This window comes from Ips typographus, linkage group LG2, assembly GCF_016097725.1.
Source record: "Ips typographus isolate SLU linkage group LG2, UJ_Ityp_2.0, whole genome shotgun sequence".
In the NCBI taxonomy this organism is placed as follows: domain Eukaryota; kingdom Metazoa; phylum Arthropoda; class Insecta; order Coleoptera; family Curculionidae; genus Ips; species Ips typographus.
The window spans coordinates 9,661,474-9,685,317 of NC_138423.1; the positions used below are offsets into that span (position 1 = coordinate 9,661,474).

General features: G+C 34.6%; 2 protein-coding genes and 1 long non-coding RNA gene across 4 annotated transcripts; 1 reads left to right on the forward strand and 2 right to left on the reverse strand.

The window, feature by feature from the left end:
- Positions 1–227: 227 nt before the first annotated feature.
- On the reverse strand, positions 228–911 carry LOC145725722 (uncharacterized). Its single transcript, XM_081974583.1, has 2 exons — positions 713–911; positions 228–624 (listed from the first exon to the last, which is right to left on the reverse strand). The coding sequence occupies exons 1-2, from the start codon at positions 788–790 to the stop codon at positions 268–270; spliced, it is 435 nt and encodes a 144-aa protein (XP_081830709.1). The 5' UTR covers positions 791–911; the 3' UTR covers positions 228–267.
- A 1,401-nt stretch (positions 912–2,312) lies between these two features.
- LOC145724527 (uncharacterized) lies at positions 2,313–16,541 on the forward strand. Of its 2 annotated transcripts, XR_014177022.1 has the most exons (4): positions 2,313–2,702; positions 9,038–9,068; positions 9,182–9,364; positions 16,447–16,541. It is a non-coding gene; the product is annotated as an uncharacterized LOC145724527 (long non-coding RNA). The 2 variants fall into 2 exon arrangements; XR_014177021.1 differs by lacking the exon at positions 2,313–2,702 and having other exon boundaries at positions 8,645–9,068.
- A 639-nt stretch (positions 16,542–17,180) lies between these two features.
- Positions 17,181–17,834, reverse strand: LOC145724007 (uncharacterized). The gene has a single exon (XM_081972071.1). It carries the CDS (start codon positions 17,832–17,834, stop codon positions 17,181–17,183), a length of 654 nt encoding a protein of 217 aa, XP_081828197.1.
- Between the last annotated feature and the right edge of the window lie 6,010 nt (positions 17,835–23,844).

Genomic DNA, 23,844 nt, shown 5'->3' on the forward strand with positions numbered 1-23,844 from the left:
TCGAAATTTCAACAAAAAATATTGAGTTGCTCTCTAGATACTTCTAATTAACCATCACCGTGAATCACCCTATATAGTATATTATTCCTAGAAAAAATAAGTTTCAAAATTGTTGCTGTTCTGGTGGCTGTAACGAGTTGGCAGTAAATAAAGTAAACATGGTATTTTCAAACAATTTTATTCTTAACTTAGAATTTTCCTTAGGAGGGCTACAACTAATTGGTCTGCAAAAAGAAGAAAATAGTTATTATTTAAAAAATATATGCTTTATTGCTGAAAGCTTACTATTGGTAAGTCGAAGGCCACGGCCTCGCCCACCTCCACGGCCTCGCCCACCTCCACGGCCTCCTCGCCCACCTCCACGGCTTCGCCCACCTCCACGGCCTCCTCGCCCACCTCCACGGCCTCGCCCACGCCCACGGTCACGGCCACGGCTCCGGCCTCAACCTCCCCTGCCTGGATTGCCAGCTGCACCTGCAGGGCCGCTAACACCTGCAGGGCCGCTAACTGCAGGGCCACTAGCACCTGCAAGTGCCCCCCTGCACTTGCAGGTGCAGGGGGGCACGCTGGCCTGTTGACCAGGCTCGGGCCGCTGCGGGCGCGGTTCTTCCTCCACCATCGAATCTGCAAAAAAAAAAAAAATACAAATTTTTCCGATTTATTTAAGTTTTGGAGGTGCGATAAATTTGTTGTAAATGTTAATTCTACATACCATCGGACAACAAAAGGTCCTCCTCCTCTTCAGGGATGGATGCCAGACTAAATTCTGGCATCTCACCTCCATTCCCATTATTATTTTCGCTCCTGAAACAATTTGGTAATGTAATTGAAAAGCGGGTAATTTAAACAACCAACAATGTAGTCTAGTCTAGTGATCGACCGATATGAAATTTCGGGCCGATACCGATTATAGCCTACTAGTCTAATTTTACTAAATTAAACGTTGGACAGTTAAAACATATCACTTCAAAATAATTTAACTGAAATTTCTTCGAAAGAAATCGAGCGGTTTCTTTCAACCATATGCCAGCAATTTAGTTAATTAACACGAGATATTATTGGCGCTAGACGAGTACCTATTTAATTACTTACATTTTTTCAGAACACAAACTACCAACACTAAGATCAAAACAGAAATGAAGCCACCCAACACCCAACGAAACCGAGAAAGCCTTAAAACCAACAAAGATAAGAGCCAAAACGAACAATTCTGACCAATTCCCATTGTATAACCATACCATTGTAAAAAAGTTGCCAGATTTTATTAGATTAAATTGCTTTCGCTAGAATAGATAATTCAAAATTGCCACCCTCTGTATCGGCACGTACAGGAAGACCTGCATTCTTGCCTTCATGGAATTACCCAAAACATTTGACATCCACCGATTTACCGCTCCCTATTCTAGGCACGTACACGTCTGTTATATGGCGCCTTTTGATGGCATTTTCAGTTTGAACTTGTTAAACCACATACATTTACAAAATACATTTTGCGATTAGACGCTATACTTGCAAAAAATCTAATTATTCTTAAACATGGCTCTACTATGGGTAATGTAACAATAACTGGAAGTTTCTATCCCAAAAACCAACTATATATGCTTAGTATTCGTATTCATTATATTCGATTTTCAAAGTCCCTACGGCATGCAAGGACAAGTGATTGGTACCAAAATGTACCTACTAATAGTCACTATTATCGGCTAGAAAGACAATGTGGGAGGCGGGACAGTTTGTCCAGAAATCAAGAAAAACCAACAATATATGTTTAGTATTCGTATTCATTATGTACAATTTTCAAAGTCCCTACGGCATGCAAGGACAAGTGATTGGTACCAAAATGTACCTACTAATAGTCACTATTATCGGCCAGAAAGACAATGTGGGAGGCGGGACAGTTTGTCCAGAAATCAAGAAAAACCAACAATATATGTTTAGTATTCGTATTCATTATGTACAATTTTCAAAGTCCCTACGGCATGCAAGGACAAGTGATTGGTACCCAAATGTACCTACTAATAGTCACTATTAAAGGCCAGAAAGACAATGTGGGAGGCGGGACAGTTTGTCCAGAAACCAAGAAAAACCAACAAAATATACGGTTAGTATTCGTATTCATTATGTTCAATTTTCAAGGTACCTACTACAATTTTTCAGAAAGCGCCTATAAGTAAATGTGGCAACGTTGTATTTGCTGTAATTTTCTTTCTTGGAGTATTCGAGTATTTTATATTCGTATTTTTTGTTTACTATTTATCAGTCAGTTGAATGTGCACTTTTAATAGAAATTGAGTTTAAAGGTGGTAACTTAATAAAACATAATTGTATTGCTTTAATGTGTATTGTTTCAGATGATTATAAGTACTATAACATGTAAGTAATTAGAAATATACAAATTTTTGAATGTATTTGCCAATAGAAAAAAATAAATCGCCGCCACTGACCAATCGGGCATCTTCGGCTCCGGCTTGCTGGAATCCGGCTTGCTGCCTTCACACCAGTTATATCCAGTATATGCTGAATACTTGACTACTTTTCCATGTGGATAAAAAAACACAACCTTTATGAATAAATTCACCTAATCCAGGAAGGAGGAACCAATAGAAGGTGCAACATATCAATCGAGTTGAAGAGTGAAATTGTGTGCAATGGGTTTAACTACTTACCTATATTAGAACAGTGGATAAAAAGCAAGTTTTAAGGTCAGTATAGTGATTTTACTTAAATTAACATTCAAATGAAAAGCATTACAGTTTTCATTATCGTTTTATGTTTAACACAATAATCATCATTATACACTTTAGCAAAAACACTTTGAACCTTATGTTTTTATTTTGAACGAGGTTTTGGATTCTAGAAACAATTCTTAACATATTTTATGCAACATACTCCATACTAATATTCAATTGTTTTCAAATAAATGTCAAAAACCCAAGGGGTAAATGACCGAGGTAATTTGGTGTACACACTTGAGGTATTATGAGGCACTTTCCCATTATTACAAAGCATTGTGAGGTATTACAAGACATTAGAGAGTATTTTGAGGCATTGTCTGTATATTTCAAAATGTAGTGTATTAATATAACAAAATTGAATGAAAAATGAACAGAACAGCATAGGCACATGTAATTATTATGTTAAAATCTTTGTTACATGATATTGAGTTGTAACAATATTCATTACAAATTATTATAATAATTTACCAATTTTGCAACATTTAAACTACATTTTTAAGGTCACATGACTGTTTTCAACAGGTGTCAACTGGCTTTTACAGTGTTGCATGCTTAAAATTGTACTATTAACGCCACACAACGTGTATTTTAGAATTTCAGCTATTCAACTGTCTAAATTAAATTTAACAATGGATTAACATTTAAATTACATTTTAAAATCACGTGAGTGTTTTTGACCGATGTCAGTTGGATTTGACAGTGTTGCAAGCTCTAAAATGGCATAATCAAAGTCATGTGTGATGTGTCTCCTGCAATTTCAGCTTTTACAACTGTCTAAAATGGTCTAAATTTAATTTACCAAATTTTTAAATTTTAAACGTCACGTGACTAATTTTGACAGATGTCAACTGGCCTTTACAGTGTTGCAAGAACATGCAGAATTGCATTTACAACGTCACATAACCTGTATTTTGCAATTTAAGTTTTTACAACTGTCTAAATTTAATTTACCATTTTTTAAAGTTTAATGGTGGGTTTAGACAGAAATTTAACATTAGCAAATTTAGTGTTAAAATTAAATTTAGTATTAGTGCATGAGGTATGGTTTATACAGCATTTAACATTAAGATTTTGCGCATGCGCCTAGATCAAATGTAAAAGATTATTACCACGTGACCTAACCTATAAACATTGTTTTGTTTTTATTTGAAATATTAATTATTCCGATTTGGTACCTTACATATTTCAAACAAATGTTACAACGGAATCATAAGAAAGCGTGTATATTGTTGGCAACATTATTGATTATTGTTGCTCTCTTCTTGTCAAGTTTTCAATGAATTGAAGAAAAGTCAGAGTCGAAGAGTCAGAAGATTTAAGGCAAGACCAATTAATAGAAAACAAAGTCGAGATCAGCATGGACATTTTGCATCTCTAGTTAATGATATGCTTAATAAAGAGAGGGATTTTGAACAGTGTTTTAAATATACATGGATGACACCTGACTTGTTCAACTACCTCCTTGAGAAGGTTCAATCGGCCCTACAAAAAGATGTCACAAAAAATCTTTTATCTCCAGCACATAGGCTAACAATGACACTGAAGTATGTATGTATGACCCTGAATAGTCACCAATGTTACATTTTTTTCTGAGTTGGCAAAGCCACAGCTCATTGCATTATTAAAGAAACATGTGCAGTTCTTTGGGAAAAATTGGTGCCACTTGTGCTTTCACAACCAAGTGAATCTGACTGGAACAATATTGCTGAAAGATTTTGGCATAGATGGAATATACCTAATTGTGTAGGACCTATTGATGGAAAACATGTGAACATACAATGCCCAAAATTTTCTGGATCACAATTCTTCAATTACAAGAAGCATTTTAGTATTGTCTTGATGGCAGCATGTGACGTCCAATATCGATTCACTCTAGTGGACATAAGTGGATATGACTCTAACCATGACAGTGTTGTTTTTAAAGAAAGTGGATTTGGACAGAGTTTATTAAATGATCAGTTAAACTTGCCTCCTGCTAAAAATTTACCAAAGTCGCAAATACCTTTGCAACATTTTATGGTTGCTGATCAAGCCTTTCCGTTGCATAGCAGAATAATGCGTCCATATGCAGGTCAGTTTCTTGGTGACAGAAAAAACATATTTAATTATAGACTTTCTCGAGCTAGAAGAACCATAGAAAACACATTTGGAATTCTAGTGCAGAGGTGGAGAATATTAAAAAGTCCTCTCATGACAAATGTTGAAATGTGTGATAAAATTGTCAAAGCTACAGTAGTATTACACAATTTTTTACAAAACAATATGGGTCTTCCTGCAGAACAAAGAAAGTATTGCCCCACTGGTTATACAGATTTCATTGATGAAAATGGCCAGTTGGATTTTGGTTCCTGGAGATCTAAGGCGAACTCTGTAACGAATAGCAAGGAAATTTCTTTGCTATCATAGAAAACCCTTCTCTATCGTAATATATGGTACTCTCTACGTTTCGATTGGCGAAGATCGGCACTCAACGTAGCTATTCGGGTTGTGCAAAATAGAAAGACCAAATCAGGTCTTGCTATGAATTTATCTTTCTTGGAGCTATGAAATTTTGTATTTGTCAATCTTTCTTTTCCTTTGTGTCAATAATAAGGTTGTGTTGGGGACCAATTGATTGTGTTTGCACCCCCCTTTCATTGTTTTTGAGTTTTTAGTAAAAGTGTTAATGCATCTATTAGTTGTTGTTTTTGAGGTGTAAGCTGTTGATGGGTAAGCTGTGAGGTGTAAGCTGATGATGGAATGGTTGTGTTATGGCTATATGAGTTCCATCAACACATCCTAAAGTCCCATCCTACTACCTTCACAAAATGCATAACAATTGGTAGCATGTTTACAAGGAACTGAGAAATATTAATGGTCTAACAAGAAAATAAGAAACTGAGTACAGAACTACAATAAATACAACAACAATAATGGGAACAAAACGGACTATTTTAGAATGCAAACTTTGAAATATATGATTAAATACTGAGAAAGAATCAAAAAACGTAGAATTATTCAAATTATTGTCATTGATACTTGTCATTAACCCTGAATACGAGGAAACAAGTAAAAGCCCTAGATTTATTCCTAGAAATTAGTCAATGTTTTTAGGACCGATAGCTTCCCGTTTTCGGTTGACGGTGTCAGCCAAATGTGATAGAAAATAACTTCTTAGAGAGTACCAACACTTAATAGAAAGAAATTTTCTTTCTTGTCTATTTCTATGCGTTTTCTATTTCCTACATCGTTACGGAGTTTGCCTCCTGATGATTTAGGAACAGGCCTAACATCTATTGCACTTAGTAGAACCAGTAACTGCAAACGAACCTATCAAGAAACAAGAGATGTGTTGGCAGATTATTTTGTTTCAGATGTTGGAAGTGTTCCATGGCAAATGGAAAACGTGTTATAAGGTTCAATTCCTGTTTAAAATTGTATTTATTATGAAAATAAATAAACTTAAACTGTCAGTTGTCTATCAAAATTTTTTTATCAATAAATACATCTACTTTTCACAGTTTCACACATCACTCTCTGCCCAGAGCTTCATAATTTTCTTCCTCATAATCAGTTGTTGTTGGGGTTCCAGTTCTTCTAACATCAGAGCTATGGTAAGCCCAAACGAATAATTAGTATTTTCCAACGAGCTGGTTTAGTTTTTCGAAAGCATTGTCAATGCTTTTGCTAAGCATTGCACTAGGTTGTGCTGTACAATCTTTTTTTTTCAATTTTAATTTTTGTGGTATATCTTGGTTCAGTTCTTGCAGTTTTCGTTTTATGGTCAATGTACTGCTTGAGATATTTTTTTTTGTAGAATTGTTTTCAACTTGTTCGTTGTCGCTTAAGAATATAGGGTCTTGTGCTTCCTTTGGTGACTCTGGCAACAAGATTTCCTGGAATATATCCCAATGTGCCGAACAACTACTGCTTTCTGCAGGTGATGTTAAGGAGCTGCTGGCAAAAGCTTTAGTCTTAATGTTTCCCTCAGTCCTGTAAAAATTCAAAGAAAGTGAGTAAATAATAGTTTTGTCACAGTATTGTTTTTAACTTACTTTCTTGGTTTTACTATATTGTCTACAAACAATAATAATTCAAAAAGTGGCCATTTGTTTGATACATCAGCACCACTTCCTGATGGGACACACTGTCATTCCCTTTTTTCTAGCGAAACGTTGCCTTAGAGCTAACCATCTAGATTGGCAAGCATCTATTCAGAATCCCATTATTTCGCTTATGGATGTCCAGGCGTTTTCCTTAATGTTTTTGTTCTTATCAGTAGACATTCGTGAATCCCACAAGCAGCTGAATTGTCTCACTAATTCAATCAATTCAATATCATTGAATCTTTTGTCATCCATTATTATAAACTTTTACAAATTCAAAAACAGTGAACCCTGACCCGAACACATCAACCAAAATGTATTTTTTTAGGGTTATGTTGTTAAAATGACAGTAAAATTGTCAAATAAACGTCTAATGTGCGCACGTCATTGAAGTAAAAAGTTGTGTTCCTGACATTTTGCACATGTTTTGCCAGTGGCAGGACACCTAGCATTTCTAAAATGTTTGTAACCACAGTACTTACAATCTATTTTGTTTAAATCAGGACTGGAATTCAATGACTGGCGCCTTACTGCATCCACAAGCACAGGTTCTTGCAACACTTTAGCCTGAGATCTACTTATTTCAGTAGCACGGCAAAACTCTACAGCCTTGTTTAAAGTAAGCTTTGACTCCCGCAAGAGCCTCTCTTGAGTACCTTTATCTTTTATCCCCATAACAATGCGATCTCTGATCATGTCATCAGTGTCTTTATACAAAGTAGACTTAATAGCCTTCCTAAGCTCAGTCAAGAAACTATCAAAAGGTTGTCCTTCTTGCTGCACAATACTGTTGAATTTGTACCTTTCAAAAATAACATTGGCTGTTGGAGCACAATAATCATTGAACCTTTTTTTAATGGCTTCTAGTGATTTTGCTTCTTCCTCAGAATAAGGAAAAGTATTATGCAGTTCCAATCCATCGTCTCCTACGAAATTCAGGAACACTGCAATCTGTGTTTCTTCCGGTTTTGATTTCAATCCTGAAGCTGTCATAAATACATCAAACTTTTGCGAGAATTTTTTCCAGTTCTCTGCAATATGGCCATCTAACACAAGGGGCTCTGGGGGCTTAAACAAGTTCTCCATCTTTTCTAGTTGACCCGGTAAAACTAGGAGCATATAGGAGCAACACAAGGGGGTTTCTACAAGTGTCTAACTGTCCACACCTGATACCATGTTTTATCTTGAAATAATACTAGCAATTCCCAAGATAACTTTATTATGTACGGGAGTACAAGGAACACAACTCAACGACCATGCAACTTATGCTAAACTAAAACTAACCTCAAAACCCTTGCCGCCAGCCCGCACTATCTGCTATGCTGGTTGCATAAACTACCAGACAAGTGGTATGGATTAAAAATTAAATACTTTCAAGGTCACATGTTACAGATAACACTAATGCTAAATCTGTATAAACCAACTCATTGAATTTTATGCTGTATATTTTCTAAATGCTAACACTAACACTAATGTTCCAGTTAAATGTTCTGTCTAAACCCACCATTAGTGTGTCGACAACCCCTTTTTTCCCGGTTTTTTCGATCGATAATATAGTTTTTTTTCAAAGACACAACCACTCAGTTTTTTTAATACTCAAGTCACAACGTGAAAGTCCTTTCAGTCGGGTAGTTTGATTGGGAACTCACAGTAATAGCAGTAATAAGGTAGTTTGCTGTGAGTTCAAGTAATAGGTCTAGAAACTACTCATATGAGACAATATTTACCTATCTAGTACTACGATTGTAAAGCAAACGTCTTTGTGCAGCTCCAATGTTTTGTTTTAAAGAAATAAGCCAATACTTAATAAAGCTGAATTTTTAGATATTTTGATTATTCAAGCGTATCACTTTATAGTATAAATACTTTGTCAGAAGGAAAGTAATACCTCCACTCAGTGGAGGTGGCTTCACTTGTTCAATGTAAATAATAACCCATTGGTTTTAAGTTCATACTGTGCAGCCGAGCATCCACTGTGACGTCACGCGACGTATCGCATGAGGAAACAGGTTTTGCTGATAGGGCCGCCCTCTTGGATCTGTTGTATGTGTTGTCAAGAATGTCAAGTAAAATTCCCACTAATCCCACTTGTCACTTGTTATGTCAAAAAATCTACCTAGAACATGCTGCTAAATTATATTTTTATGACAAAATCCAATAATTTAATTAATGAAAATTATACACTAAAATCAAGTAAATGTATGTTTTTTTTGATAGACATAATGGATACAACAGCTGCTGGGCCCAGGTAAGATTACAATGACAATTTCAAACCTAACCTATGTAATAAACCATGCTGATGCATCATTACTACACATTTTTTAAGGGTGGTTCTAGTAACTAATTAGGCTAGTCTTACAGATCTGCAACTGGTTTATACTGCATACATTACTACTTTTCCATGTGGATGAAAAAGCACAGCTTTTATGAAGAAAGTGACTATGTTTCCCAGGGACTGCAATCAAGTCAAGTTGGAGAAGAATAAAATCCTGTGCAATATTTGAAACTATCTACATTACAGTGGATTAAAAAGCAAGTTTTAAGGTGAGTTAATTGATTTTAAATTATTAATTATAACATGATAATAACATTAAAATAAAAAGCAATGCAGTTTTCATTATGGTTTTACCTTTAACACAATAATCATCATTGTACTCTTTGTAGACTGCATTGTAGACAGGCAGGGTTTACCCAAGTATTTAGTTATAGTATTAATAAATTTACTTATTCTCCATATCAACCCAGGGGTAGAATGTTGAGGTAATTTCCATTACTACGAAGCATTGTGAGGTATTACAAGACATTACAAGGCATTTTGAGATATTTATAAGGCATTGTCTGTATATTTCAAAATGTAGTTTATTAATATTGACTGAAAATTGAACATAACAGCATAGGAACAAGTAATTATTATGGTAAAATCTTTGTTACATGATATTGAGTTGAAACAATATTCATTACAAATTATTATAAAAATTTACCAATTTTTCAACATTTAAACTACATTTTTAAATTGTATTTTTAACGTCGCACTACGTGAATTTTACAATTTCGGCTTTTACAAATGTCTAAATTACCATTTAAATTACATTTTAAAGTCATGTGACTGTTTTTGACAGGTGTCAGTTGGCTTGGACAGGGTTGCAAGCTCTAAAATGACATAATCAAAGTCACATGAGGTGTCTCTTGCTTTTACAACTGTCTAAAATAGTCTAAATGTAATTTGCCAAAGTTTTTAATTTTAAACCACATTTTAAGGTCACGTGACTAATTTTGACAGATGTCAACTGACCTTTACAGTGTTGCAAGAACATGCAGATTTGCATTTTCAACGTGACGTAACGTGTATTTTGAAATTTAAGTTTTAACAACTGATTAAATTTAATTTACCATTTTTCAAAGTTTAAACTGCGTTTTGAACTTCACTTGACTGTTTTTGACAATGTCATCTGGCCTTTACACATGACCTAGTTCTTACAATTTTATTACTATCGAAATTTAAATTACAAATTTTTCAACTGTTTCTTTTAAATGATAAGTGTCTTTATTTGACACGTGCTAACTTGGTTACCTGGACAGTTAGAAGATTCGTGCAAACGTCAAAATATAACCCGTAATTTCAGACAACCGTACAAAAAATATTTTATGTTGGTCAGAGTTTGGAAAAACAGTCTCCTGACCTTAGAAATTTTTTACGTAAATCGGCCATGAAGAATCGCTGAAAAATATTTTCAATTTCTAAAAATGACCACCAGAGGCCGTAACTGCCAGCTTAATTTTTTAAATTGCATTTTCTATAAATTTTGCACAATAAACTAGAATTTTTTTTCCACATTTTTAAAGCGAACTAATTTATCTATCATTTTCGTAAAACAGAAATTTCTGTTATTTCAAAAACAAAGATGGCGTGGGGTGTTTAATGGTTTTTGCAATAACCTGCTTTAACTTCTTAACGGTTTGACCAATTTCAACAAATTTGGTATTGTTGAAAAAAGCATTTCTTGGTCAATAAGAATCATCCAAAATATAGTTGATTTAGTTGAATATTTCTCCGCCATGGGGCTAGTTTTGACACCATGATTCAAATTCCAAAAAAAAAATAAAAAAAAACAAATGGAATGATATGACTTTTTCATTATGAAAAAGTAGCCAAATAACATCCAAATAGGCCAGTAAAAACCGTTTTTCAAATTCTCGTTCCTAACCTGAAATATTGAGAAAATGAGATTAGAGGATCTTTGAAGGCCAAGGATCGCGTGGTAAAATTCATAAAACTATTAAAAATTTAGCTACATAATGAATAAAATGTTATGGAAGCAATTGTGAGTCTAAATAGAATTAATTTAGGCATTATTTAAAAAATACCACATATCGTCAGAACATTCATCTTGCTCCAAAGGGACTATTATTATTTTTTTAAAACTTTAAGACCATGTACCTCCATAACGAAACATTTTTGGATCATGGTTTATATAGAAAACTAGGTTTTGTTTTGACGTTTAATCAAACCCTAAAATACAGGGTGTTTCACGATAAATGCGTCATATTTTATGGTTTGATTAAAAGTAAAAAATTACCCTAGTTTGCTAAATAAACCATGGGGCAAAGATGTTCCGTTATGGGATACAGGGTGTTATAGTTTGGATCTATTTATTCAAACCGGTCTCAGATATTTTTATTAAACTTTGTAGGTTAACTGTCCATGATAAGGCACGTTTTGCAATAAAAAACATATTTTTTTAATTTTCGCAAAAAAATATGTACACTACTCTTTTTTCCATTAAACACAAATCAATTTTGAATTACTCATTCAATTTAGAACAGAACAGCTATCTAGTAACTTTTCGGTACACCTTTCTTTTTTCCAATAAAAAATTGAAAATCATAAAAATGTACCCATAAAATCAATACTAAATCGTCGACTGTTTATTAATCAATATATAAATTTTTATTAATTTAGTTTTTTTCAAAAATTTTTTATTCGATAGGAACAAGCAGTATCTTCCTATTTTTTTATTAAAAAACTGGACAAATCAAAATTTTAAAATTGAATAGAGACGAAATTCGAAGATTTAGTATTTATTTTAATGATACTTTTGCAGGATGTTTTATTCGAAAACGAGATGACGTACCAAAAAGTTACTAGATGCCTTTTCTGTGTTAAATTGAATAAGGAATTCAGAACTGATTTGCATTTTATGGAAAAACAGTGGCGTACATATTTTTTTTTGCAAAAATGGTCAATAACTTGTTCGATTAGACGCCACTAGCAAAAATAAAAAATATATTTTTTAATGACAAAACGAACTTTATCGTTGAAACCTAAAAAGTTTTACGAAAATATCTCTTATTGTTTTGATGAAATAAATAAATTTAGATTTTTTTACCCAAACTTTAACACCCTGTATCTACATAACGAAACATCTTGGAACCATGGTTTATATAGCAAATTATAGTTATTTTTTGACGTTCAATCAAACCCTAAAATATAACGCATTTATCGTGAAACATCCTGTATAACGCATTTATTATGAAACACCGTGTTGACTGATTCAGCTTAAGTAATTTCGACTTTTTTAATTGGAACAGCCTGTGTATTACTTATTTTTCTGATAGCTTTTACAATTCAACTTTTGTGAAGTATGTCATATACCTACCTAATTTAAATGTCTGCGATTTATTTATATTTTTTAACTTTTACCTGCATTTTTTGTTATCTTAACTAAACTATAATCTGAAAATTGTCTTTAACAATTCAATTGAACAATAAACATTTTAAATTGTTGTGGTTAATGACATACAAAATTAAAACATTTGTTTTTTTATAAATTATACAGGGTTATTCACGATATTCGACACGAAAAATTGTGACTAAAGTATTCACTTTCAACAAACTTTTAATTCTGAGATGGATGTAGATCTTTTTAAAATATTTTCAAGATTTACCGGTTGTCCCAAATGCAGAAAAAGTATCGTAGTTATATTTTTTCAAATGGAATACTTAGTATTTTACTTGATTTTCAGAATCTATGTTGAAAATAAAAGGTAATGACATTGAGGTTTGGTACGTCTAAACTTTACAGTTTCTCAGATATTCGTTATTTTGTAAAAATGTAGAACAAATTTTAATGTTTAATCACTCAACCTATGTTTGTTTTATCAATTAAAATTCGCTTGGGAACTGCTAAATGATCAAGTTTTAGGATCCATGGGTGAGAAATTGTCTAGCTCATACAAGATGTCTCAAAATTTTTCTCCCAATAATTGCAACCTTTAAACTTTAACAACTTGTCAAAATCAAATTGAACACCACCTATTTTATGGTTAAAGTAGATGCAAAATTTAATTATCTTTCGAAAATTATTGAGGTCTCCTATGGCTAACTGTTCGTGTTTTCTTGGAAAGTCAACATTTCTCGAACTCGCACCGATTTTGAGTGATTTTTGATACCTTTGAGAAATGACCACAGATTAGCGAATTAGCGAAATTTTTAGGAGTATATCCATTAAGATACTTAATAATGTTGCTGAAGGACTCAAAAACGGAGTAGCTATGTTTGTGTTTGTAGTCGAATTGTCGCCGTTTTAAACATTTTTATGAATTATTTTTGCAACTTGTTTAGCAAATTTACAAAGTATTAAGCCACTATTTTATTCTAAGCTTTACTCAGATTAGAACGATAGATATGTAATTGGAAAAGATACTAAGTGATCTTTGAACGATTGCAAAAATCAGTCAAAGTCAGCTCTAGTTTAAGAAATGTCGATTTTCCAAGAAAAACAATTAAGAATTAGCGGTATGAAACCTTAATAATTTTGGATAGGTAATTAAATTTTGCATATATTGTAACTTGTAACCATAAAATTGGTGGGGTTCCATTTAATTTTGACAAGTTTATACTACTTCAAAATTTCTTTTTGATTAAATTTTTTGAGACCCCCTATATGAGCTAGACAATTTATTACTTTTGGATCATAAAACTTAATCTGTTATCAGCGCCCAAACCAATGTTGGTCAATAAATCTCAAAGGAAGGTTGAATGTTTAAATGTTAATATTTGTTCTACATGTTTACAAATTCAGGAATATCTGAGGAACTGTAAAGTATAGACCTATCAAACATCAATGAACTTCAATTAATTTTTATTTTCAACGTAGATTCTGAAAATAAAGTAATATACTAGGTGTTCCATTTGGAAAAACATGACTTTGATAGTTTTTCTGCATTTGGGACAACCGGTACATCTTAAAAATATTTTTAAAAGCTACCTTCAATAGGTCTATATCCATCACAGAATCAAAAAACTTTTTTGAAAGTGAATAGGTTAGTCGCAATCTTAATAATAATATAACGTGAATAACCATGTATAGGGTGAACCTTAAGTAATGGGACATAGAGCTACATCATTACTACTACTATTTTGCAGTAGCTATCTGCAACCATTTCAGCTGCTTAAAAGGACTTAAACTTTTTTTTACGCAGCTGAAACGCGCATACGAATTCAAAATGTTATTCTAATATGTTTTCTATTTAAAAAAAAGTATACTAGTTTTAGATCTTAAATGTTGACCGTTTTCGAGATATTTAATGTTTTAATATTGCATTGCTAATACGGTTAATGGTTAAAGGGTAAAGTAAAAAAAAACCTTAAAAAAAAGTGCAAAAAGAACATTAAATTTAGAACAAATCTATGTGTACTCTTCCTCTACCTAACTTCAACCGTTTCTGACTTAATAACAGTTTTTCCTTAAAGTGCGTATAAAATCGTAATCCATACTAATCTGAATACGGACCCCTGTTTGTGCTAAGTTTTAACCAGTTTTGTATTTGACAAATATCTGTCAAAGCATGTTGTCGTTATTGAAACGACAACTAGTCTGTAAGGCCAAGCAGGTGTCCGTATTTAGATTGGTATGGATTACGATTGTATGCACCCTTTAAGGAAAAACTGTTAATAAGTCAGAAACGGTTGAAGTTAGGTAAAGGAACTGAGGGCAAAAGGTCACATCGGCAAGCCTTTCAGGACTTGAGAATTTAATTAATGTTTAGACTACCGTTTTGCTGACAAAGCCACCATTTTTATGAAACATCTAGGAAACGGTGCAAAATAGGTATAGGGAAGTATTAAGAATAATTACTAGCCTTCTTGCGAATAATTTTAAAAAAAGAATAGAAACAGGGTGTTCAATTTAAAACTTTTCTTCTCTAGGGAGGAAAAGTGCCACCAGTAAAAGTCACACTGTCTAAAGACACTTTGTCACTTTCTTGACAAATTGACAAACATATCTTTAGTAACAACACCTTCTTCAACCAGGTATTAACATAATATTTAACTGCTGCTTTTAACTATGCGCAAATAACTATTTCCTACGACCTCTATAGAAAATAAAAGTTTTCTCCCTCATTTGAGAGATGAAAATATCACTTTCACTACCTAGGGAGTAATTAGAGAATTTTAAACTAAATCCTGTCTGAATATTGTGGGCTTTCTTTCGTTTGTTATCTGTTTAATAACTTTTTCAATTTTTTAATTTGCTTCAGCATCTCATAAAAAAGTTGGTGCAAGTGGATATTCTCGCTCTACACATATTACCTTTAAAAGTTTACATTTATTGTTAATTAATTTTGCAATGCGGAAAAGTAACTTTACCGCATCCGGTGCGGAAAAGTACTCTTTCCCGCACTTAAATAAGTGTGTAATAGTATATTACATACTCAGGTGAAGAGATTGGGTAGTTTATCTCAAGACAGAAATTAAACTTTCTACCGTGGTTTGAATACTATTTTATTTTCAACCATTTATCCAAATCTGTTAATAAATCATTCAGCGGAAATATTGATTGCTAATAGTCTTTACAAAAAGGTAGTATAGGTGCACGAGTAGTTATGCCTTCAAGCATAATAAACGACTGGTGAATTGTTTACAATCTTGACAACGTCATTGTTGTGCTATTCCGTTTTTAATATTTTGAGCTGAAACGTTTCTTAAAGTGCTTTTAACATGGAGATTTCTGAAGACGCAGATGTTACTCATCATCACCTGAGCTGCGAGCTGTTGCAGAGATGGCGGCACAGTCTCTTAACTATAAAAAGTAAGCCCAGATATGACAAAACGCATATTGACATTTACCCGGGTGGAAAGGACTCAACTATTCACCCGGGTGGAAAGTAAAAGCAGGTCATTTTCATCTTTCCACCTGGTATACACATAAGAAATAACGTTATTACATACCTGGTTGAAAATAAAAGTGCATTTACCGCACCTGAGTAGGAAAGGTTTTTTTCATTATTCTTACTAGTCTGAATCTATTTTTTGGTTGACTTGTTTGAAAAAATGTACCTTTTCCGTGAGGACGCTGGAAAAAGGGTAAATTAGTAAATACAGATGTGTATGGTCCACTTGGACCTTCTTCGCAACTTTGCGTATAATTTTCATACGTTTCTAAACTTCTTTATGGTCAGAAATAGACCACCTGTGTGCTAGATTACCATTCAATGTATAATGAATTTTTATACTGATTTTATGCTACAATATAAAATCAAGCTTCAGCTAACATTAGTTAAAACTGAGTTAAAACACATTGACATTTCTTATATTATCGTGGTAATATTTTTTTTTGTTTCAGATATTCTCCCGGTGAAGCGAGAAGCAAAAAAAGTCATCCAGGTCAATCTTAGATTTTTTTAATTTTAATAATAAACTAATGATTGGGGCGCGGGTGGTGTGTAGTTTTATTTGCGATTTCGATTTGCTGTTATGCCATATGCAGCATTGTTCTATCCACAATATATGGCCGAATAATTTTCATTTAATTTCCAACTAAATGCTGAAGTATTAGAAATACTGTCATTCCTTTCAATGTCAATCTACGCATGGCGAACTGAGTAACTGTGCAGAAGTTGACATTGGGAGTGAACAAGGACCAGCAATCAGTCATTAATATCTATCTAATGTACAATTTATTTTCCAACTGATTAACATCCTACAGCAAATTTAACTTTTTGTGTCTGCTCAGCTCCTATTTATATCGAAGAATCTAGAATATGTCTAAGTGGAAAATTCATATACATATACGTTGAGGACATTTTATTTATTAAAACTCTTATTTGTTATGAAACTTATAAAAACAGTTAGGTATTACTGTAGAGAAAGTACGCATTTGTTTTTGTTGAACCTTATTTACTTCAAAAAAGTAAATCACACAAGTAAATATAAAAAAGACGTAAATGTGTCGGGTAACGTCTCGCTTCGTGTACGGGTTAATTTCGTCTCGTCCGCCTCTCTCTCTCCGTCGAAGTCGAGGTCGATGGGGATCGATCTTGCGGTGTTGCCAATTCGTTGCGCGGTTGCGCGGACATTTCATTCAAGACCCTTGAAAGAAGCAGCTTTCAACTGACTAGAAGTTTCATTCGGCAGTAGACACACCCTCTGGATGGCTCGCTTGATGACAGCATTTTTCGTTTTTATGGACAAAACTCTTGATATCCCATCTTTTCCAGGATGCAAAGTAACGATTCTCCCAAGTTTCCACAGTAACGGCGGAAGATGGTCTTCTTTGATCAATACTAAATCTCCCTCCTTTACATTGACACTGGTACTCTTCCATTTGCATCGTTGCTGGACCTCCGAGATATATTCTTTAGACCATCGGGTCCAGAAATTTTGAAGAATCTGTTCCAGTAGTTGGTAACGAGATAGACGTCCAGTTGGTATTTCGGTCATATCAGGTTCAGGTATCGTCATCATGCTTCTCCCAATTAGAAAATGGGCAGGAGTTAAAGGAGATATGTCATTAGGATCGGTTGAGATTGGCGAGATCGGTCGGGAGTTTAAAATTGCTTCAATGTGCGCAAAAACGGTGTACATTTCTTCGAATGTTAAACTATTATTTCCGAGAACACGTTTCAAGTGAAACTTACACGATTTGACCCCCGCTTCCCATAAACCTCCAAAGTGAGGTGAATTTACAGGAATGAATCTCCATTCAATTGTTTCACCAGTGCAGTGATCCATACTAATTGATTGATTAGAAGTATTTTTAAGAAATTTGGAAATGTCTTGCAATTCAGAATGCGCGCCCACAAAGTTGGTCCCATTATCGGAGTATATCCGCTCTGGTTTACGCCGCCGCACAGTGGTCGATTTTTAAAAAATCTAGGCAATAATTAAAAGAGTCAAATACAGTTAAGGAATTTTTAATAAATGACACAATGGAATTTTTTAAGCAGGTTTTTAAAGAAATTAATAGTCGCACAATATAATATACAGAGTATTTCATAAAGATAAATAGTTGTTAGTTAAAGTAAAGTGCTGAATGGTAATATTCGGTTCAATGTGTCTAATGATTTCATTATAAGGTCTTATATATCGTACATAATTCATTAAAAATATCAAAAACATCTTTTTAATTAAAAAAAATACCTAATGATATTTTTATTCTTCGTCAGAACTACTTAACTCTAAAAACTTAGTTTCCGTGGAATTATTTACTTTTGGAGTATCTAATAACTCAAAAGTTTCAGGAAGGAAACATTTTAATTTTTAAAAAGGTAGTTTACGTAAACTCGAGATGCAAGGATCTGACGAAACCAGAAGGCGATTTATTATATCTCGTATGTTATCTTTTCTGGATGTTTTTCTGGAAAAATCCGCTCTATACTTCTTGATATCCTTGTTGCGTGCCTCTTGTGCTTCCTCGGATAATTGTCCTATTGGCAAGCAAAATGATTTAATAACTTCAAAGCCATGTATTAAAATTTTGTGTATAGTTGGAGGCATGGCATACCAAGGATACAATGTCACAAAAAGTCTTGCAGTTGTTAACGCATATTCCTTAAATCTATCTGTATTGATGTCAAATCCAGACGATAAAGTTTGCAATATTACATGAAATTTTGTAATTAATTGTTTGTCAATTTTGGTTATATTTGATACTACTTCTACATTTTCAAAGAACCTACGAGCTGTGTTACCATCATTGGAGCTACCAAAACCGGGCTTAGGCTTATCAACAATAAGCCCTATCTGGTTGCGCAATTGCCCTTGAATACGCTTTTTGGTATCCAATACAATTTGTTTATCAATATCACTTCTAGCTTGCCATTTTTTAATATCCATTTTATAAGCTAAATGTAAGAGACATTCAAAAAAACGTATCCAAGCATGTAAAGTAGACAGGCCATACTTAAAGTTATCAGTATTTGCTGGTCGTAGAACAATATTGTCGATATTATTAAAGTCTTTAGAACAGGCTCCACAAATATAACATCTTTGAGTAGATTTGTTTGAAGTTAAAGAATTGCAAACTTTACCGTCAATCATTGTAAAATGTAGTTCAAAATTAACAGTTACATTTGAGTTATTAATGGTACAAGTAAATGGAACACAAACTCTTTTTCTAGTTTAATTAGCTCTGCTGTTTCGTGAATGAACTGTAATTTTAAAGGACGACAAAAACGAGGCGATGATGTTCTTACATTTTGCCAAATTATTTGATTATTTTTATTGGTTTCTGTACGATATATAAGCCTTATGGGTACTAATGATGTCAATACTATTCTAGAGTCAGAACTACCGGTTTTGTCAAATTTTTGTTTGTACTCCGATTGACCTGAAGAACCGTCTAGGCCCCATTTACATATTAAAACTAAATTTACGTTTGAGCAGGAGTTTAAACTATCAATAACTTCTTCTTGTAACTGAGGCAATCTTTCGCAAGTATGATTCAGCATTGACTGGATTGGAACTTCGGCTACAGTATCCGAAGAGACAATTATTGAGTTAGGGTAACATCGCTTCTTTGCTTTAAGGATTTCATCATAGGAAGGATAAATATGACAGTTTTTTTCTTTGACTTGACGCCTGATTAACTTGTATTGACTCTTGCTTAACTTTGCTTCTATTAGAAGAGAAAGTGCCTCATCAGCACTCAATTTAGTATAAGTTGTTGTTTGATTTTTTAAGGCGTTGCAATACTCGTGAGCTTTTGATGGTGTATTGGTAATGTCTTTGAGTATTTTTGCAGCTTGATTGTTTCCTTCGGCACGAAAATTTATTTGCGTTGCATAGGCGAGTTCTACTGCACTAGATGTATTTCGCAAATTGCTAGTTTTCATTCTTTTGGAACGATCACTGCTATCTTCAAAAGATACTTTAGGTCGACCTTTATTGCTTGATTTTCGTTTGACTTGATTGCTTCTTTTGAAAAATTTCATTTGCAAACTCAACCATTTTGCATGTGTTTGTATGAATCTGTCTTTAGATCGACACGAAACCATCCATTTTTTAAAAAAATCTGATTTAAATCTTGATAAATTTCTTTTTTTCGTTCTTGCTGAGTTGCTAATTTTTCGTCAGTTCTAAAATTTTATTTTCTAAAGTAGTGAATCTACTATTAATACTTTTATCGGAAAAACTCTGAACCATGTCAAAAAGGTCCTGGTAACTAATAATAAAAAAGTTTTCTTCCACATCTGTAAGCAGAACCAAATATAGGTAAGTATAGCATTTTGAACTTTTGAAACGTCAGTAAAAAATTAACCCCGCATTTTAGACTTATGTGCAAATATGAGCAAGGCTTCTGTTTAGCATCAGTTTATTCAGTAAGTTTCTTCAACAAAACACTAAACAAACCCGTGGGATTTTGGGCGGAACATAAAAAAAAACATTGAAAATTGTGTCTCTTAATAGTGACGTAAAAACGCATTTCCATTTGAGTATATTAATATTTAAAAGTAAACTTTTGATCAAACATTTTTATGTGAAAAACTTACTACTTACCCCTACAATTAGGATCCATTTTAAAACAAAAATGAAACTTGTCTTCTACTAAGTTATAATAACAAAACCTTCGTAACGCATCCAAAAAAACTTACTAGAAAAAAATAATGTATTTGAGTTTGACGAATCACTATCAAACAATAATAAAGAATGTGACATTCTATCATAGCCAACTTGTTCTTTGAAAACATTGTTTGACATTTGAATGACTTTTAGCCAAATATATAAAACTCCAAGTATTTCTTTTATGCCAATGAAATTAAAAAAACTACCAGTGTGCGCCGACTGATAAAACGCTTAAGAGCTAATAAAAATGTGTCAGTCGTTAGATCTGATACTAATTCTAGATGAATTGCTTTCACCGAAAAACAAACGAACAAAGCTAACCAACATTTAGTGATTTTGCATCCACGGCCTTTACGATCTTTAATATAAAACGGCCCGGCGTAGTCTACGCCACAGATTTGAAATGGAAAACCAGCTTGTAGTCGCGTCCGAGGAAAATCACCCATTAACGTAGAAACAGGCTTTGGATTTTGTCTAAAACAAATAACGCAATTTCGAACAGTAAATTTTGCCAAATTTCTACCAGATACCGGCCATAATGTCTCCCGAATATGATAGAGCAATGCTTGTGGTCCAGCATGCAATAGTTTAAGATGTTCAAAATTAAAAATTAATTTACACAAGCCATGTTTTGAGGAGATAATAACAGGGTGCTTTTTGTTATCGTTAAAATCAGCGTTACTTAGTAGACCTCCCACTCTTAATAAACCATTTTGATCAATGAAAGGATTCAAACTGAATAATTTACTTTTAGGTGACAGCATATGACCTCCTGACAACAACGTGACTTCGCTCGCGTAAGTTTCAAATTGTGATTGTTTTAACAAAGATATGAACGCATTATCGATTTCTTGCACTGACAAAGGGCCAGTTAATTTGTTGTCAGGATGTTGACAGTTATGTACGAATCTAAACACATAAGCTGTCGCTCTTTTAAGACGTTGCAATAATGAAAATGTTTCTATGTCAATAACAAAGTAATTTTGATGATCAGTTCTGGTAATAAAAGTTTTAGATTTAACTTCAGGTAAATCTGTCATGTCTAGTGATAAACTCGGTCAGTCATTAGAACCATTTGAAGTGGTGGTGGGACGTGGACCCAATACCAAGTCGGCAATCATGTGCGGAAACTTGAATTTGGACCAAACCGCTAAAACATTGACCACATAGGATTGGCCCGCGTCCAAACTGATCAACACTATTAAAGAATAAAATTTACGTAAACGATATGGTGCCGCACGCGTCGAAGCTTGTTGCATCGCACGTTCAAATATATCAGTGTTTGCGAAAAGACCGCGACGCACACACGCTTCACGATACGTGTCGCACACGATAGTTTCACCACCTGTCTGTGTTTGACCACTGTCCGAATCAAATGCACAAATGATCGGCAGCCACGCACATGTTGCAACAGTGTACGCAAACAGTACAATTCATCGTTGTGCGTTGAATGACGACAACGCCTACCACATTTCGATTATAAACACGTGATTGCCATTGACCGCGCTTTGCGTTCCACGTGTAATTTTCCGGGATTTCCCTATAAAATAAATCACGTGGCGCTCCCTCCATCTGGTTTAGCTTAAAGTAAGCCGTGAGTTTGGTGTCGATGGTGGCGCGTGGCAAAATCTGCCGCGTCTTCGTCCTCCTCGTACTCGATGGTCTGTTGGCCCTCAAGGTGAACAGGCAGACATACAACCAAATGACTTCGATCGCTCATCTTAAATTGGAACAGGCGCCAACACGCCTCCATTGAACATTGAACTCACATACCTACAGTCTAGGTCATTACTAATCTCGTCCCAATTTATAGTGCGATGGACTTTATTTTTCGCTTCCATGCGACACATGTCCTCACCCTTCGTTACGTATTTCTACAGATATTTGACGGATGCCAAGGATCCGACGCACTCAAAATTGATGTGACTCTGATATTTGAGTGCCGCGTAACGATTGTAAGGCACGATATCGGCATTGGTGTACGTAATGTTGTTCGAAATGATCATGTGATTGTTGCGACGTCGACGATATTCAGGGTGTCCATTTTTTGACCGTTGAAGCGTTATCGTTTAAATTAGTGACCTCCCGTAGGGCCTTTGGAAAATACTTTTTGCAGGTACCGTCCGCTCTCAAACAGGTAACGTTTGGGTCGCGGGTCGGTCCTCTACACTTTGTATGCAGATAAAAGTCGGCTACCGTTCTATACAAAATCGGTTCGACTTGATAGTCCGGTATCTCGGCTGAAACGACATCGTCGACGCGCTCACGGCTGTTTAGTTTGCCGCGCGGTAAAAACGTCACCAAAGTGAGCATGAGGCAAGCCTCGTTTTTGAAATTCTATCGTGTAGAAATAGTTATGGACGGTACCGTACAATTGGTTCTTGACGATATCGTCCATAAACTCGGTTAATCTAATGTGGAATGCGCGACAAACCAAATCAGGACGGTTTGGCCATTTCTGTTTGTAAGCGAGATTGTTTTGGATCTCTGGCCAATTCGGGTTCGTCGTAAACGTGATAAAGAGATCCGGCTTGCCATGTCTTGCTATTACATTAATCGCATCGAGGTACTGGCGATTCGTGAAACGCATTCCGCGTCTCGACGACGCAGGCAAAATGAAAATTGACCTCAACTCGATAATCCGTACCAGCTGCGTTTGCCCTTGTCTCCAAGTACCTTAACAAACTACCATAACTGGCTCGCCATCTAAATAGCTGGTGGGTTTTATGTTACCACAGCTCGTTCGCCTCCACTTTGACATAAGCGTCCACTACGTACTATTGAAGCAATTTGCAGCATTATGCAAAATTGTGAATTCATTTAATTCACGGATAGGCGAGATCGAGCGGTGACGGTTCGAAGACTCACTTTGTTGTTGAGTTGGGTTTTGGATGGTGGTAGGCGGTCTTTGTAAGCGATTCGTATCGCGTATCTTAGACGATAGCGATAGAACTCGCGAAAAGTGATTGTCTTCGTCACGTTCCGAACGTGATGGATTTCTTTATCAAAGCCAATTCCCCATTCGGAAACAGGATCGGGTACACCATGGGGTCGGCCCATTTATTGAGGTTTTTAAGTTCGTGTCTACCCCGGCCGTCGCGTGGGTAGATGCACAAATCAACCTCGAAGAGTGGTTCGTTGACAAAAACGGCCGCAATTTCAGAGTCGCACGCGGGCA

Bases quoted from the DNA above. Each gene is read 5' to 3' on its own strand.
- LOC145724007 (XM_081972071.1), bottom strand. From the start codon at position 17,834: ATGGATCACTGCACTGGTGAAACAATTGAATGGAGATTCATTCCTGTA.
- LOC145725722 (XM_081974583.1), bottom strand. From the start codon at position 790: ATGGGAATGGAGGTGAGATGCCAGAATTTAGTCTGGCATCCATCCCTG. The intron at 625-712 runs GTATGTAGAATT...TTTTTTTTGCAG, and splicing joins GGACCTTTTGTTGTCCGATG to ATTCGATGGTGGAGGAAGAA.